General features: G+C 38.8%; 1 protein-coding gene across 1 annotated transcript in view; it reads right to left on the minus strand.

Moving 5' to 3' along the window:
- Nucleotides 1–157: 157 nt before the first annotated feature.
- Nucleotides 158–19151, minus strand: part of asz1 (ankyrin repeat, SAM and basic leucine zipper domain containing 1) — a 36949-nt gene continuing 17955 nt past the window's right edge. The window contains exons 5-13 of the mRNA XM_085283051.1: nucleotides 17478–17589; nucleotides 17175–17309; nucleotides 16808–16926; nucleotides 13098–13170; nucleotides 12510–12566; nucleotides 8641–8753; nucleotides 4245–4350; nucleotides 3874–3987; nucleotides 158–1550 (exon numbers count right to left, since the gene is read on the minus strand). Of these exons, the coding sequence (XP_085139177.1) occupies nucleotides 1377–1550; nucleotides 3874–3987; nucleotides 4245–4350; nucleotides 8641–8753; nucleotides 12510–12566; nucleotides 13098–13170; nucleotides 16808–16926; nucleotides 17175–17309; nucleotides 17478–17589 (1003 nt within the window). The 3' untranslated portion in view covers nucleotides 158–1376. The remainder of the gene's footprint in view (nucleotides 1551–3873; nucleotides 3988–4244; nucleotides 4351–8640; nucleotides 8754–12509; nucleotides 12567–13097; nucleotides 13171–16807; nucleotides 16927–17174; nucleotides 17310–17477; nucleotides 17590–19151) is intronic.

Below are 19151 nucleotides of genomic sequence, written 5' to 3' on the forward strand. Positions count from 1 at the left end.
TGAGATTAATGGGCAAATTGGATTGTTCCCATGATCCCCGTGGAAGAAACCCATAAAACAACAAGAAGATTTAGAGCGTTCTCACTGCTCTCATCAGGACTTTGAACACAACTTTATTTTTGCAGTAGCGGTAGTTGTAATAAGCCTGTGATATAAATCCAATTTTATGGGAGTAATTTGTTCACTTCCTTACCAAATCGCATTAAGGTCACAGTTTCATTGCATGTTTTACGGACAGAAAGGTATTTTTGATAATACTTGCGCACAATAAAGTTTGTGAACACTGAAAAGGAAATGGCACAAAATCAGACAATAAGGACTTTGAAGAGTTTGTGATTTTTAAACGTATCAGCTGGACATTTGAAAATATTCAACCAGCAAAAGCTAAATCTGGTCATTAACATCACAGGAATCCACTTGAATCATTTTTGAAATACAGATTGGATTTCTTTCTGCGATTTAGGGAGAAAACTGATATCACTTTCACACCTATGGTTTGTTTGCCAGACTCAGTTTAGCTACCAGCAAGAAGAAAAAGCACTCTGCCCCCTTCTATTGTTAGAAAATTCACCTATGGCTCCTATAAATGTGATGATTTCCTCTTACAAAATAACCTAGTGCAACAAAAAAAAAACCTCTGATAAACTACTCGGAGAAACTTGGCATTGCATCCTTCTGTATATTTGGGAGAGCAGGCTTCACATTTCCACATGCCTCTAGGTTTTCTTATAGACTGTATATTACAAAGGATCAAGCAGTCGGTCTAAGGACAGCGACTTTGCAAAGCCTTACACCTGTAGTCTTTAAGATGATCAGCAGGGTGCAAAAAGAAGCCCTGTGAAAAAAATGAGCCCACTACCCCAAAAACTTGTAACTTCAACAAACACTTTCCTGATGAATTTATGGTCTCAGTCTGTCACTTTAAGTTTATTGTCACTTTTAGTTGAAAATGGAAAACAAATAGACATGCATGTCACCACAAGTTGAAAGTGCAGTGTCCTTGGTTTCCCAATCAGATACACCACTTGCTTGTCTTTAGTTTCAAAACACTGATTTTGATGGCCAAGACTCTATACTCAACATCTGGCAGGCACCAATATAGAAAGCATCCCGATTTCAACCTTAAATCGAGCATACAAGAAACGTACTCTCAAAAGAAAAACTTTAATTGTTCAAACCATTAAAATATAAAATAACTTAAAAAGAATAAGAATTAAACTCAGTGACAAGTCAAAACAAACTGGGGAAAAAACCCACTGTAGCAAAATTAAAACTGAATGCCTGTCAAACACCCGTAACACATATAAACACAATACTTATCCAACTTTTTAGCTACAGTCAACAAACACAAAAGACCTCACAAATCTGTGAGGCGATCAAAAAGTATCCCTGCACTGTAGGGAAACCTTGCCACTGGAAGCTTTGTAGAGCAGTACGAGGAAGGTGACTCCGAGAGTGCTCAGAGCAAATCTGGTGGTCAGAGACCACATCCTCCTGTTGTTATGGAAACCAGGCTGAGGAGGCTGACAGGAATCTTTGAATTCTTCCATCTAAAGAGAGGACAAGAAAGTCAGATTAACATGGGACACACACACAAATACGAATGTAAACATAAAAACACACATCAGACCCTGAGGTAAGGCCAATCTGAACTAATGCAGGAAGTACAAGGGTCACAGGTCAGTTTAATCTAATCCAGTCCGGATTATAGCAGTTGCACTAGTCAGACCAGTGGAAGGCTTGAATGGGTGGGAAACAGCTGCTCAGTCACTGTTGGGTGGGAATCAAATTGAGACCAGCTCGATGTGTGAGTGAGAGCATGTCTGGTCCCATCTCACCACCACAGCATGACTCAGACCTGAGTCACCAAAACTTCCTGTGCCAAATCCTCAGGGATTCATCAGTTAAAGTCAAGTCACAGAGGAATTATGCTGCCTCTGATTTTTCAAGCTACAGGGTGACACTGTCACACTAAATCCCAGTCATGTGAGAAGGTTGGAGGATACAAAGGGCTTAAATTCTGTTTAATACCAGAAATTATGACTTAGGAACCTGTGGTTTGACCAAGAAGGAAGTGCTTCTGGTAAGTGACGGAGGATGGTATTCTAACAGGAGGTATATGCCGTTTTTTCCACTCATTTACATCATAATTACTTTTCTTTAAACAGAGGAGCACAGTCTGTTTGTGGTAATGTTACAACACTAAAGTTTATGTTATGGTAATTTTAATTTTTGTACTTTTTAAAAAATACAGTTTGATAAATGATTTTAAACTATCACGATTAACACGATTTTCAGAAAAAATGACCTCTGAATGCAGGTTCAGGGTGAGTGGCCCAAGGAATCTTATGCAGTGTCTTTGTGATCATGTATTTTACATGTGGCATAAAGTCTAGTGTAGTATGTTCTGGTGTAACATTTGATACATATAAAAACAAACAAACAAAAAACAAATTTCAAATTACTTTTGTTGTATTTCAAAAAGCCCAACTCATCAGTTTCTCTGCTATGATCAAACTTTCCATCACTATGAGATTTGGCACACAGAAATATTTTTTTAAAATGTAGCTTCATACCTCTTTTCAGTTCAGTAGTTTCCTAAAGGTTCCACGCACATGTTTCCATATCTCTGTTGCTATGTGTTTTAAACAGCAAGATACACAGGCCTCTCTTTTCTCACCATAAAAGCATACACCTCCCTCCACCTTCAGCATCAACGTTATATTTCTGCTACCAAATACAGTGTAGCTGTGCCTGTCTAGTTTAGCATGTACACTGAATCATGTCGCTCTGAAGACCACAACTAAATTACAGGGTCCCAAATATAATAAGACTCTAAACTGATATGCAGGCAATGTGCAAATGGCTGGAGTTTGACATGAGTGTACTTAACTTCACAGGCCTCAAGGTCTGAATTGCAACACAATGCTTCTAGGTGAAAAATAAATTGTCGAGAAATGAAGCCTTCCTCCTGCCACTGTAAAACTTGCTAAAGCTTTTAAGTGGGGTATACTGGCACCTTTTAGTAAGCCAGTTCTGCACCTACTACTATCCCACCTTCTTTTCTTACAACATGCCCACACCTCTACAGTGTGCTCTTTTCTCCCTTTTTAAACTCCCTCACCCCGCCAACCCGAATCCTTTCCTTGCTTCCCTCTGCCCCCACCCTTGCCTTCCCTCCACCTCATCGTCTGCATGCTGACAGGTCGATGTCACAGCAGCTCTGACTTATGGGCTGTGAGGATTCTGCTCTGTCAGGAACAACTCTCTCCTCTTGGAATACAAATGCAAACACGCACACACATGCACATAGAGTCAGGTGCACATATGTAAACACTCCTGCACATACCTGTTCGAGCTCGCCAGAATACATATAACACAACATGTAACTATGGCTTTTCCAAACTGCTTTTAATCCTCAGTAGTGCAAAGAGTAACAGTGAGCACTGTATGAAAGCAATTTAAATTGACTTGGATGTGCTTTCAATTTAATCACATATATATCAGTATTAGTGTCAGGTCTGACAGATTTTACTCTTATTCATACTTTTATCTTGTTACCAGTGCATTGACACATTTTGTATTTACTGTTACAATCAACAACAAATGTCATTTTATTGTACTTACATAGCACCAAACCACAACAACAGCCACTTTGTATTGTAATATATTGTAGTACTCCACAATAATACAACCATATAATACAACAATTTATTTCTCCAATGTTGTTATAGCTGTGTGGAGGCCAAAATTACCACTGCCTCAAAAACAAATATACTGTGTATAGATTTTTTAATTTTTATCATTTCAGTGATTTATAAGATAAATAATGTCAAAATGTACATGCATGTGTGTGCGTGTGTGTGCGTCAACCTGGCAAAGCAGATTGCGGAGGCAGGTGACTTCCTTTTGGAGATCTTTTGTCTGGACCACTAGCTGGTTGCAGATGGTCTGAGCCTCCTTCTTTGGGTCCAGGGAGAAAACCAACTTCTCAGAGGCAGAGAGAGATGGTGATGATTTTTATGTCACAAATGTAGTGGGATGAAAGACGAGATAAAAGGAAGTCATGTGCCAAAAATAGTGAATTGAAAACTTTTAGCTGGCAAACACATTTTCCATTAGATCTGTTATACATTTTATTTATGAAATTTTTAATAGACACAGAATTTGGCCAGTCATAGTTGTTTATCTCGTGGTTGGTAAAATCCTAATAACTGGACAGGTAAAGAGGGTATGAGCTGCACCTGAGCGGGTTGGCGAGGGAATCGATTTAAGACGTCTTGAATGGTCTCTGTCAGGTAGCAGCACTGCTGACTGATACTTATGAGGAAGTTTTGCAGCTCCTCACTCCTGCAAACATGTGGAACTTATGAGAAAGGCCTGATAAAATGAGCACAAAATTTTTAATTAAAAAAAAACAATCTTTTCATACATAGGGTACATATCTTTCATGTTATTCTGTTTAACCACCTAAGACCCAAACTCTTTCATGGCATGCATTTTTAATTTCTCTTTGCTATTTGGGCTGATCCCCACTTGTGGGGATAGGTTAATTAGATAATCCAAATTGCCACTAGGTGTGAATGTGCGAGTGAATGTGAGTGTGAATGGTTGTCTGTCCCTGTGTGATGGCCCTGCGACAGACTGGCGACCTGTCCAGAGTGTACCCCGCCCCTCGCCCTATGACAGCTGGGATAGGCTCCAGCGCCCCCCGCGACCCTGAAAAGGATAAGCGGAAGCGAATGGATGGATGGATATTTGGGCCGATTGGGACCTGATGAACGTAAAGCCAAAGAATTACCTAATTTTTTTTAACCTGATTTTTGTTTCTGAGATTAATTATCTGTTTACCATCATTTTAAAAGTCAATTCTTTATATCATCAAAGTCAATTATTTTTAAGGTTATATTAAGATGCTAACGAATGAATAATAAATTCACATATGAGGACATTTGTTTTAAATTTCGACAGAACAGTGGCAGTATAATGTCCTCATAAGTGGATATCAGGCCTTGAGAGAAAAATTTCGTATTTTGGTCTAGACAACCCAAAATGTCCATCTATGTGGACACCATGTCCTAGGAGGTTAATGCATTTGAAGTGTATGGCAAATATTATTAGTCATAAAATATTATACCACTTATCAAGACATTTATCAAAAAAGTTGGTTTTAGATTTGACTGTAAACAAACCTTCCTTTAAAAAAACAAAACAAACAAACAACAACAAAAAAAACAAGGTCCTATACAAACCAGCTGGTTGGTTAATAACCTGAAAACCAATCCTACTTAATCTTTAGATAGATGAATAACTCTCTCTGACATTTAAAAATAAGGTCAAGTGGTTTACTTGTCTAAAAACTAAAGCTGAAAGGAAGGTCCACATGAAAAAAGCAAGGCAGAATTAGCTGAAGATGCTCAGCTATGATAGTGCAGACTAATGGGTAGTTTGGATGAAGCTTTGCATTAACGAGCTCCAGGCATTTTCTTGGCGATAACCTTAACATGCTACAGCAAACCGAGCAGGTGGCCAAGCCTTGTTCGCACCTCCTCCTCGCACTAACCCAATGCTGTCATCCCTCTCTGAAAACATGCACCTTAAATGACTAGTTATTTAGATTAATCAAACGCCGTCCCTCTCTATTCCCATCCTCTGGACCTGTGGAATATTGATAGCTCTTATCTTAATGGTACATTTCCCTCGTTGAGGGGACTGGGCAGCCAGCCACTCCGGCCCTCCTCACACTCTGTCACAGGGGCGAGTAAACACTGTCAGTCAGCCTGTGCTGCACCCTCTCCTCCCTTCTTCCTCCTGTTAGTTTATCTAGGGGGAAGAGAGTGATGATGGGCCTGGGTGGGCAGGTCGTTGAAGGCATAACAGACATTATGTTTGAGTGCTGACAGAGGATGCATGAGAGCCACTGAAAATTATTTATCTGGGGATTTTTGGGAGGGCTGAGAAACCATTAAGCTTCCCTGTCTTTTTCAAACCAAACCCAGCAAATGCCTTGCTCAGTGGTAGCTGCTGGGAGTGGAGTGATACGTTGTTTGGCCAGTGAAACCATTTTTAGAATTTCATACACCACTACAATATCATAACCAAAGCGCAGACTCAGCTTTGATTCAAGCAGTTGAACAAAAACACAGCCTTACCACTGAGACATGGACCAAATTGCTTTCTCTCACACTAAAAACATATTCAGACACATTTAGACCTGCAATTATTATTTTTATATAGTTTTATGTTTATTGTTTAACTTCCAGTAGAACAGCAATGCAATCCTTCCTTAGAAGGCTTTTACTTTGCCATAGGTAATGTTTACCATCATTTTAAAAGTCAATTCTTATATATCATCAAAGTCAATTATTTTTAAAGTTATATTAAGATGAATAATGAAACATAAGCTAGGTTTACAACTTCCGGACAGTACAATAATCCTGAAAAACACATCTGGTGCTTTACTTTACTTGCTTACATTTGAACAGTCTGGGTTTTACAATGTTTTGTTTGGAGGTGGAGGTGGCTTATGTAGTGCAAGCCACCTGGCCCAGCAGGTCTTCAATCACCCATTGTCATGCCAAAACATTGGGGTACTTTTAAATATATTTGTCTCCGAAATAAACTACAACCCATAAAACATATTATTAAACTTTTCAAGGATTATGATTTGATTTTTGGAACTGAAACATGTCCCCACAGGTCAATAAATAATGAAAGAAAATGTTAATCATAGTTGAGCATTATTAAGCAAAGGACACCAATCTGTGACAAATTCAAAAACTGCAAACGAAAACGATTGTATGACTGAGCTTCTTATCCCTTGACTTGCAAACAAAACCCCAAGATACTTTAAGTCTACCACTTGGAGTAGCAACTCCTTCCAAACCTTTTGTATGCACTCAACCCTTTTATGGCTTAACAGCTACACCACATATTCAGGATAAAAGACATAAAGACCTCTTTCCCCCCATTTCAGACTTGTTACAACTACTTAGCTAGATTCTGCTAAAAACAGAATCTGTACATGTGAACAAAAACTCTCGAGACCCACAAATGTGATAAATGCATCCACTTGGCAATAAAACATCTGTAAGATTGTAACCTATGGTGTATAGGAACAAATACTGACGTAAACTAATAGTCCTTTCCAAGCATTTTACCACTGCTGCCAACTATGTATCCAACTTTTTTTCCAGTGTTTAGATCCTGAAGGAGCTTTTACAGAGTTCTAGCCCTGATAAAGATTTTCATCCCAGTTATTAACCGACTGCCTGGGGTGTCTCTCATCCTGCAGGTGAGAAAGGCAAAGAAAACGAGTCCTGTTCAGCAGAGGATTCATTAAGTGATGGGGTGCGGTTTGATGACTGTCTGGCCTCTGACGCTCTGTTCATTGCAACCACCCATCACCTTCACCTTACAAATCATTACAGCTCCGCTTAAACCATTAAGTCCCAGCTTGGGCACGGCTATGGAGATAAGGGGGAGGGAGATAGAGCCAGGACAGTGAGATGCTTATAGGGTTGATGGACGACTTCCAGTGGAGGAGGACAAATGGAGCATCACAAAAAGATGGAAGTGGGCTGAATGTGGGGGAGGGTTTAAGGTGTGGGGCTGACAAGTGTTTAAAATTTTGCTACTACTGTCAACTTTGTTTCTGTCTTCATGCAGAGTGTTTGTGAATGTTTTTTTTACTTGCTCCTCATCAAATATTCTTGGCAGACTGAGGTTTTCAAATTCTTTCAGGATTGACAAGTTTTCTGACACCAAATTCTACAATGATTTTTATGCACTGAAGAAAGCCCTGATTCTATTAATTTTCATTCTAATTTGAAGACCTCCTTCCTGAAAAATATTCACAAGAAAACCTCTAACAAATTGAGTTCAGTTCCATTTAAATCAATTTCATTTATATAGTATCTATTCCCAGCACCAGTCACATAAAGATACTTTTATTTAATGTAAACACCTTAAAATATTTGAAACAAAACTCTGTGAGCAAGCACTTGATGACAGTGGGAAGGAAAAACTCCCTTTTAACAGGAACCTTGGATAGAACCTGGTTCAACGAGGGGCAGCAACTGCAACTGGTTGTGGGGGGAGGGGAGAACAAAGAGAGACAGGACAAAAGGTCTCTCTTTGCCATAAAAGGAGGCAAAAACAGAGGAGTGATGTATAAACACACAGAAAATAGTGAAGAAGTGAAAAAGAAAAGCTCAATGCATCACAGAATAAAACCGCCGGCACCGTCAGCCTACTGCATTGTAGCTAAGGAATGGTTCAGGGTCACCAGATCAAGCCCTAACTACAAGCTTTGAGAAATAGAAAACTATTAGGCATCATTTTAAAAGTACAGAGTGTGTCTGTCTCTCAAATCCAAACTGGAAGCTGGTTCCACAGGGGCCAGAAAACTGAAGGCTCTCATTTTTAGTTCACACTTTGACGACTCAGTCAAAACATTTGCTGGTTCTGGTGTTAAATACACTGTTGAGAACAATACAGTAATAAAATACTAACTATTTTTGTTTTTAAAGAGCAAAAAGTAAATACATTTATAAATAAAATAAAAAACAAAAAACAACATGTTGGCACCAAGGAAGGCTTCAGGGTAAACTTAACATATGTTAAGATCTGTAACCTTACCCACTGTCTGCAGGTCCCAGTTGCCTGATTGTTTCCAGGTCCACTTTGTCCAGGTGCATCTGTTGCACAGCAGTCAGCACCTTCTTCAGGTCCTCTGGGTCTGTGACACCAATCTGGAAAACAGACTGACAGTCTGACTGACAGTGATTACACTGGTTTTGTCTTAGCGCAGCATTTGATATTGTAGATCGGGGTGGGGAGCTCCAGACCTCAATGGCCAGTGTCCTGCAGGTTTTAGATGTGTCCTTGATCCAACGCAGCTGATTCAAATGGCTAAATTACCTCCTCAACATGTCCTGAAGTTGTCCAGAGGCTCGGTAACGAACTAATCATGTGATTCAGGTGTATAACCCGCAGGACACCGGCCCTTGAGACCTGGAGTTCCCCACCCCTGCTGTAGATCATAATACAATAGTAAATACACAGGAAATCTGATGAGTCACAGGAACAATTCTTACACCCTCACTACATACAACCTCAAAACCTCAAAAGAAGAATGCAACATATCACACATGCTTGACTTCCTTGTATAACATACAAATGCACATCATGAAGCAGACCACATACAAACTGAAGAGGAAATGGCATTCCACTCATTTAGAAGATCTTCATATAGTCTGAAAAAATAGGTTGTTACTCTATTACAAAAAATGCCATCTGTAAAGCTAGGAGACCTTACTATTTATCACTGATTAAATAAAACAGGAACAACCCCAGGTTTCATTTCCACATTGAAGCCAGGCTGACAGAGAGCCTGACCTCTGTTAAACCAAGTATTCACTTAATTAGCAATGACTTTATGAATTTCTTCACCAAAAATGTAATGCAAATGCAGTTTCTAGAGATGGACCGATCCGATATTACGTATCGGTATCGGTCCGATACTGACCTAAATTACTGGATCGGATATCGGAGAAAAATAAAAAATGTAATCCGATCCATTAAATATCACGAAAGCACCTCACAAAACTTGCAACACGCCGTAACTCGCCTCAGAACGCTAGCACGTCGGAGCAGTATGCATCACGTGATAGAGCAGCTGTGGCATGGGGACCTGTCGGTGGTCTGGATAGCATGTGGAGCTTCGCTAGCAACCCGGCATTTCATCTCCGACAAAGTTATCCCCGAGAGAAGTAAAGCAAGTGTGTAAGTCCATCTCTGAATGTTTGTAAAGCATTCCTGCATTAAGCTTAACAAATGACTGCCTCTTCTTGCTGCTACTTCAATCATGAAACTGCTTAATGATCAGCTGATCGGCTTTTCTGTCACGACTCCGTCTCTCTTCTTTGTTTTTGGCCCACTTTGCACCAGAAAGAGGAAACCAGCGGCTGAACAACAGCAGCACGTTTAAGCTTGATAAGCTGTTGTTAGAATTTATTTAATATTACTTTCTACACCAGGATCCTTTTCTACGCAGCTGACGGCTGTAACTGTGCAGGGGCGGATCTAGCAAAGTTTAGCCAGGGGGGCTGATAGGGCATGAACAGGGAAAAGGGGGAACAAAGACATACTTTTCTTTCTTATTCTCATTTAAAATGCCTGGCTGTTATTAAATAATTATCTGAATCTTACACCCAAAGTTTTAATCTGATGTAAAACGTATAGAAGTCCATATATAGTAACTGTTAACTCATTCACTGCCATTGACGTCTATAGACGTCAATTGAAAAACTTACGTTGACTGCCACGTCAATTACGTTTTTCAATGGGAGGGGCTAGAATACAACCTCGGGCAGCTTGTCAGTGAATATCAGGCTTGCATTCATGGTATGTAATGACAAAATCGACCTGCATGTGGCAGTAGTGCGATTTAGATAGTGCGATCAGAGTAGCAGTGTGGAGGAAGTGTTATAATGATTACCACACAAAAGTGAATTATTCATTGTGAATAAATGTTTCACTATGTACATTTTATTTTTTCATATATTTGTAAATAAATTGTTTTGATAAAACATAACCTTTCTCAGTGTTATTTCTGTTTTATAGAAGTGAAAAACTATTTTATATGTTAGAGGTGTCACAAAGCAAGAAATATTAGTGTCAAAGGCACTTTTCTGCTTGAAATGTATTTTTCACAAAAAGCTTGTTTTCTCCCTTTTTTTGGTCAAAACAGGCATTTTTGGTGGAACCCACCTCTCTTCTACAGCTGATTACTAAAGAATGGAAAATGGTAGAAACAAGCTTTTTTTTTTGGATGAAAGAAGAGAGTCTGTTCTTCATTTTGGTAGGTTCAGCGTTTATATGATCATAACACACAGTTTTCTGTGGCTCTTCAAAAATGAGTAAAAATGCTCAAAAACCCTGGCAGTGGGGAGTTACCTGATTTGAAAATGGCTGGCAGTGAATGAGTTAAGTCTAATATACCCTAGTAAGCTATAGTACTTTTTCCTTTGGGAAGGTACCATCTGTGCAGTCTGCAATTTTGTTGAAGAAAGATGTTGAATCTATTTAATATTTCTTGAAAAATAATTGATTTCTGTGCATTTTTTTTCACACTGCATCAAATTAAGGTTGATTACGTCGATTAAGCATCATGAGGTGGAGCGTGAGGGGTGGTTCCCTATTTTTTATTTATTTATTTTTGTTGTTGCTGGGAGTTGGAACCCTATTAGTTAGGTTGCTTAATATTTATGCTAAGTACTCTTTAAAATATCAGAATAGGGAGGATGGTGTAGGTTTAAGTTTATTAGATTGATCAGTATTGCTGAACTATGAAATATTTTTTTTTGCATACAGGTATAAGAGAATAGCTTTAGTGTAGTTGTTGTTTTAAACTTGAGTATGAACTTATACAAAATGCAGCAAGATATTTAAAAAAAACAGTTTTGTTGATTAAAAACACTATATCGGATTCATATCGGTATCGGCAGATATCCAAATTTATGATATCGGTATCGGACATAAAAAAGTGGTATCGTGCCATCTCTAGCAGTTTCTTCCTCTAAATCATCAATGTGCCTTATAGACCCCATTCATACAATATAGTATAGTATACCATATTTTCCGCACTATTAGGCGCACTTAAAATCCTTAAATTTTTCTCAAAAATCGACAGTGCGCCGTATTGTCCGAAAAATACGGTAATTATACAGTATGAAGAACCTTGGACCCCTGTAGCTCAGGGGGTAGAACAGGTCTACTAATTAGAAATCTGGTGGATTGATCCCTTGCTGCCCCAGTCTGCATGCCAAATATCCCTGGGCAAGATATCAACCCCAAGTTGCTCTCCATATGTGTGTGAATGTTAGAAACCACTTGTATAGAAAAAGCAAAGAAAGTGCTTGTGTGAACGGGGCGAGTAGTTGTATAAAGCACTTTGAGTGTTCAGGTAAAGTAGAAAAGCTCTATATAAGAACCGTTCCATTTATACCACTAAAGTGAGATCTTCTCCAACCGAAGCTATTGTTTAAAAAGAAGTTTCAAAACGGTATTACTCAGAACTGCTTTTAAATAATGTAGCTACACCATAGAATTAATATTATATTTTCTATCATTTTCCTGTATTCTCTCTTTTAGTTTTATTTATTTATTTTTCTTTGTGACGTACTTTGAACACCCGGTGCTTGAGCGATGCTATATAAAGTAAACTTTTCTGAAGTTTAATCATGCTTCCATATAATTTGATCAGTTGATTGCCTCTAATTTACTGTGAATTATATACAGTGTATGCAAACATTTTGCATACATTCACCTTTTACACATTTTTGATTTCTCTCCCATACTGCAGAAGTAAGTGTAATACGTATCCGTTTAATCTCTTCTTAAAGGGTGACATCAGCAGCTACTCCTCTCTCTTTCTCGGTCATCATCAAATCTGGCAGCCAGAAAAGAGAGCTGACAGACACACAGATGTTACAGACATCCTCTACCTTCTTAAGGTCGTCCTCCTCCATGGTCAGCAGGTAACTCCAGGTGATATCATTTTCCTGTGCATGTGTGTATGTGGAAAGCCAAAAACAGAAAAGATCACTCAACATTTACCAAATCAAAACTTCACAACCTGAAGCAGATGTACCTGCATAACACTTTTCCATACAGTAACAGAAAGCCACCTGCAGCTGTCAACGCTGGTCCACATAAATCAGATAGGGCCTAAAAACAAAGCTCACCCCGAGTTTAATTCAGGCCAAGCTAATCCAGCACATTACATCTATTATTTAGTACCAAGTAAAATATGTAAACTACAAGACACATTCCTACAAGACACAAGCCTAGACGTATCTGTGTCAATAAGGCAGCTGTGCTCATTTCACTGTAGCTCACCTATTACATCAATAATATATCACACTGTGTCCAATAACACACCATATCTGCTCAATATCCTACAATTTTTGAGATAAGAGAAATCTTTCATATTTAAAAAAAAGTACTATGCATTCAAAATATACATTTTTGATCAGAGAAAAACACACCAACATACAGACATATCCTATTGCTGGGTGCACTAGAGTACTTACAGTCATAATGTCAGTGAGGTAGCCCAGGTTAAGGCCATGCAGGAGGAGCTCCAGGTCATCAAGCTTGCTTACACTGAACAGGGCAGAAATTCCACTGTGACTTACAGCTAACTGAGTTATTACACAATATTAACCCATGTGGCAAAGGGTGTGGACAACTAGTCAACTAAACACTTCTGCACCGTCCAGTTTACAACAAAAACAACTTTCTCAACCAAATATTCATAGCTTTTAATAGATTTTTAATAAACTTCACACTTTACTGTTGAATCTAAGATGCCATCCTCAATCTAATACCATAGAAAAAAAATGTCCTTAAACATATAAACTTCTTTATTAAAAACTAATTTTAAATCGCTGGCGTAATGTTAGCAGACAGTTTTTTTTTAATGTTAACATTGTACTCTGTTGACCGGACACAATGAAATGTCAAGATGGTGCCCAAGTTACCAGATATATTGTAAAGCTTATGTATAACGTTAGCTACTGCAAATATTTAGTCTATGAGAAAGAACTGATTTCACAACAGCAATGACCAGTTAGCTTAGTGAGGGACACTTTTTAATTACAAAAATAAAACACACTATATCTTTGGTATCAGATTTTTATAAAAGAATATTTTTTAGGTTGTATGTGGTATCACTGTGATTCTGGTGAATTTGCACTATATTTTGTGCTGTGTCTAAGTTTTCCTGTGCTTATAAGTGTACTTGTTTTTCTATAGCATTTATGCTGAAGTTCCAGAAGAACTCCCTGTCTACATGAGGGCTGCAACGACTCGATGGCATAAGATTATAAAAATTCATCGACGCTGTATTTTATTGTCAACGTGTCATATACTAAAACTACTTAAATGTGTTTTTGTAATTGCAATACACCACAGGAAGCTATCGGGGCAGTGTCACCTACACTGTCGAGACAGCACCCCTCAACCTCCCAGACTGGGGCATGAAGGATAAACTGCCCACAAGGGAATTTTTCTTTCTTTTTTTTTTTTTTTTTTAAGTCAGTTAAAACAGATTAATTGGCATTGACCATCTGAGAAACAATAATAAATATACTGCCTGACCAAAAAAACCCAAAGGTCACATACTCTAATATTTCATTGGACCACCTTTAGCTTTGATTACGGCAAGCATTCTCTGTGGCATTGTTTCAATAAGCTTCTACAATGTCACAAGATTTATTTTCACCCAGTGTTGCATTAATTTGTCAACAAGATCTTGCATTGATGCTGCGCAAAGCTTCCTCCAGCGCATCCCAAAGATTCTCAATGGGGTTAAGGTCTGGACTCAGTGGTGGCCAATCCATGTGTGAAAATGATGTCTCATGCTCCCAGAACCACTCTTTCACAATTTGAGCCCAATGAATCCTGGCATTGTCATCTTGGAATATGCCTGTGCCATCAGGGAAGAAAAAACCCATTGGTGAAATAACCTGATTATTCAGTATAGTCAGGTTGCTGAACTGTTGCTGAACCTAGACCTGACCAACTCCAGCAACCCCAGATCATAGTACTGCCCCCACAGGCTTGTACACTAGGCACTCGGCATTATGGGTACATCACTTCATCTGCCTCTTTTCTTACCCTGATGCGCCCATCACTCTGGAACAGGGTAAATCTGGACCACATGACCACCTCCCATTGCTCCATAGCAAATTGAAGCCTTTTTTCCCAGTTTGCCTCACTGATTACTGGTTTCTACACAGCTGTTCAGTCCCAATCACTAGAGTTCCCTTCGCATTGTGTGTGTGGAAATGCTTTTACTTGCACTAGTAAACATAGCCCTGAATTCTACTGTTGTTTTTCTTCGATTTGACTTCATCACCGATCACAATCATTCAGGATTTTGTTCCGGCCACATTTCTTCCTTGAAGACGATGGGTCCCCACTATCCTTTCACTTTTTAATAATGCGCTGGACAGTTCTCTACCCAATTTTAGTAGTTTCTGCAATCTCCTTAAATGTTTTCTCTGCTTGAAGCATACCAATGATTCGACCCCTCTCAAACACACTAACATCTCTTCCACGACCACGAGATGTGTCTTTCGACATGGTTGTTTATGAAATGAGAAGAAACTCATTGCACCACTCGGGGATAAATAACTTGTTGCCAGCTGAAAGATAATCGCCCATGCAGTAATTGTCCAATAGGAGGCTTGTACCTATTTGCTTAGTTAAATCCAGGTGGTGACTTTTTTTTTGGCCAGGCAGTCAAAATATGTATCTAAACAAACTTTTAATTAGTAGCAGTCTTTTCTATTTCTGTTTTGTCCTGCATTAAACAAAGGTGTATAGATGAGTCTGTCCTGAAAAGAGGCTTATGCACCTCTCAAATTGCTGAAGTCATGGAAGAGAGCATCTTCACCATGGTTATCAGCAGCTGAGAACATCATTTCAAAGATAAGAGCAAGCCTCACTCCAGAGCACATCCACTGCAGTCGTGAATCCATGAACGATCATCTGTAAACTTTGGAAACGCGTTATTTTGGACTGGAAAAAAAGCTTTTTGATTTAATTTCTAGCTTTACTCAAACTTATGGAACTATCTGAACTATTTGCACATTTTTTTGTTTAAATACTACTAGCACTTTAAGTGGTGATTCATTTTCAGAAGGTTTTTGAAAGGTAGTGAAATTTTTTAGATTTTTTGCTCCCATTTAACAGCATAAAAAAATTCATTACCAGAGAATCCCTACCAAGTACGGTACTTGTTGGGACAGGATGGGAGTCAAAACGTATTTGATTTTCTGACTACTCTACTGTTGATTAAAAGAAGAAGAAGAAAACAACAATGCTAAAAAGCTGAAACTCCTGAAGTGCTTTTGAGGATCGATCTGCATTTTTTACATTTTCATTCTTTCTAAATCAGCATTTGACGTGGAGGTCAAAGGGGTAAAGACATAATTTTCTACTCTCAGGATCAAAAGAGAGCAACAAGGAGTACGCACACATTAGAGTAACCACAGAGTACTCGCAGTTCCAGTCTGACCGCTGGCATGACGCGCTTCAGAAATTAGCTTCTCTTCTCATGATGTTCATAACATGTTTAATGTGTAACATGGGTTTTAACGTCTTTGTAGCCGACAAGAGAGAAAGGCAGCTAAAATGTTTACAGCCTCTAATTCACAGTGCCAGACGTGGTCTAAAATTACGTTTCTGGCTGATGATAATTGCCCAGCAGTGCCTGAATGGACTAAACATTCATGCAGAAGGTTTATTATTGTTTATGTCTGGTTCGACAATGGTTCAACAACACCTGCCACACAGACACTGGTTCACTAAGAATCCAACAGGGGCCATTAAGCTACAGTGACGACTGGAATAGAGTTTTGTAATGACAAGAGACAATTGGTGTAAAGAGGAGTTGTATGAACAGAGTCCATCGTCACTCAAGCACTGACAATCAAGTCTGAACACATATTGTTTTTACCTGTTGTAAACTCACAGCCCTGTACAACCACAAGTTTTCACGGACAGGAATTAAACAACAACAAAAAAAAAGGAGACAAACAAGTTAAAATAATACTACCATATTGATAAAACACTTTAGAAATCTGAAGCTTCTGTGATGATGGGTTCAGAATCGAGAAACCTTTTAAGAATGTCACCTATTGCTGCATAAAAAACAACAACCAACCAACCAAACAAACAAACAAAAGCCCTAAATGCATGCAAGTTTAGTTTAGGGCTTTCAGAGTTATCTTACCTCTCCTTGGGAGTTGGAAATTCAGAGTTAGTCTTGAAGAATTTAGATAGCGTGTCCTCCATGGATCCAAAGGCCTGGACATTAGAGATGTTTGAGGAAGAGGCCAAGATCCTCGAAATCTGTGAACAAACGCATATTCATGAACTCTGTAAGATTAAGCAGCTGATGGTAGAAAATGTTTTTGACAAGTGCATCACTGTAACTTTAAAATAACTCAAAAGTTGCATAAGCCCATCCAATGAGTCAAACTAGACCCTTTAGTGGGTAGATTCATGCCCCCAAACCAATTCAATTAATGCTTATAAGCATTTCTGACATGCTAAAAGCATATAGGTGGCATGTAAAAGCATCTAAGTACTTTAGGTACCTGTCTGTGTTTGGAGCTCTCAGCCAGATCAGCAGGGCTTTTGCCAGTCTTTGTCCTGATGGTTTTGTTTGCTCCCAGCTGGAGGAGTTTCAGCACTGCCTCCTCTCTTCCATACTGCACTGCTATAGTCAAAGCCTAACAAAAAAAATACATTAGTTACATACATAAGGTCAAAGTACAAATGTTATCATGATAAAAATTATGCATTATATATTACACTGTGCCCTCTGTTACAGGGTCTGCTACAGTTAAACTGAAGGCCCCCACATAAGAACTTTGACTTGACAAACATAAGTAACACACTGTGTATCCATTGCGTTCCTGGATGTTGATTTCAGCCCCATGGGACACCAGGAGGTTGATGACTTTACTGTAGTTGTCCCTGGCTGCCAGCATGAGGCAGGTCATTTGGGACCTGAGAGGAGTAGCAGGCAAGAAAACAGAGAGAAGATAAGGACAAAGGAAAAGGACAATTTTAAGAAAATAATTTAGATGGAGCAGTAACCATTCTGGGGGTGGAGAGAATACATGGAAGCAGCAGAGAATGTGAAATGGACATTAGTCTGTTGAACGAGGACACAGCAAGTACAGTGACCAATGAAAATGGGTACACATATTAATAGTATATGGAAAAACCACCAGGGTGCAGTAGATACCATGTTATAGATAGTCCTTCAGGTTGGAGCCACAGTGACTGAGCAGCCACATTCCCCATTTCAACAAGTGTTTGATGAAGATTGGTGATTTTCTACTTTGATCTTTCTTATGTCTTTGTTAATAGACACATTTATATAGCATTTGTCTGTTTTTACTGAACACTTCTAGGCTTTCTACACTACAAGCCACATTCTCACACAGACACACACACCTACCAATAAAGTGATTTATTCTATACCTTTTATTCTCTACAACATGCCTACGTATGCATTCCTTATCTTCCCAAGAGATTGAGACCCAGAGATTGGACCTGCTGTTGATTAAGGTGACCTGCTCAAGCTCCTGAGTCACAGCTGATGACCCATAAGAAACAAGATGTTTTGGTACCATAATTCAGACAAGATAAGCAGTTCTATGGCATCATAGAACTGGGGAATTGTTAAAGGTATGCTACCTACACTGAGTATTTTTGATTGATAGTACAGTGGGAACAGGTAGAGATTCCAGAGTCACAGCCCAAACATCTTCAAAACGTCTGCAGGTACTTGTACTGCCACTTTTTCAGCCTTATAGCTTAACAAAATACATTTGATATACCACTATCACTGAATTATAAAAGTAATGAATTCAGTGATAATTGAAAAGTTGCAATAATACTGAAATATTGAGACCACAACTACAGTCTGGATCCTTGCACTCTGCACTAAAACAGCACCCTGCTGAATCAGCCTCTGGACAACGGCCAGTGTTTTAGTGCTTGCAGTATAGCCAGTGGACTTACTGTTCTGTCTGTTGGACAACATTTATGAATGCAGATAAAGTTTTAAAAGATAATAAAAAGTTAAAGAGTCATCTGATGACATGCAGGCTAAAAGAGCCATCAGTCTTGAGTGCTACCTACCGAGTCACAATCACTACACGGTTTTCAGAATTTCAGAACCCTATAGCTTATCAACCAGCTGACTAACCATCCGTTTCAAAGCTACAAAGCTCGAGAAAGAAAAAAAAAATAGCAGTATAATCAACCAAAGTCCTTCTAGAAGCAAGTCTCGTCTCTCATCAGCCATCCTGAAATGCATGAAGGCAAATATTTTTAAGTATTATTTAACCTCCTAGGACCTGGCGTCCACATATGTGGACATCACATTTTGGGTTATTTAGACCAAAATACTAAATTTTGCTCTACATGGGCCTGATATCCTCTTACAAGGACATTATATTGCTACTGTTCTATCAAAATGTGGCTCTGATTTTTCATAAAAACAAAAATAAGGTTTAAAAAAAATCTGGTAATTCTTTGTTTTTACATTCATTGGGCCC

The sequence above is a fragment of the Mchenga conophoros genome, linkage group LG7, assembly GCF_057382185.1.
Source record: "Mchenga conophoros isolate Kocher_MC1m ecotype Shallow Benthic linkage group LG7, M_conophoros_male_GT1.1, whole genome shotgun sequence".
Classification (NCBI taxonomy): domain Eukaryota; kingdom Metazoa; phylum Chordata; class Actinopteri; order Cichliformes; family Cichlidae; genus Mchenga; species Mchenga conophoros.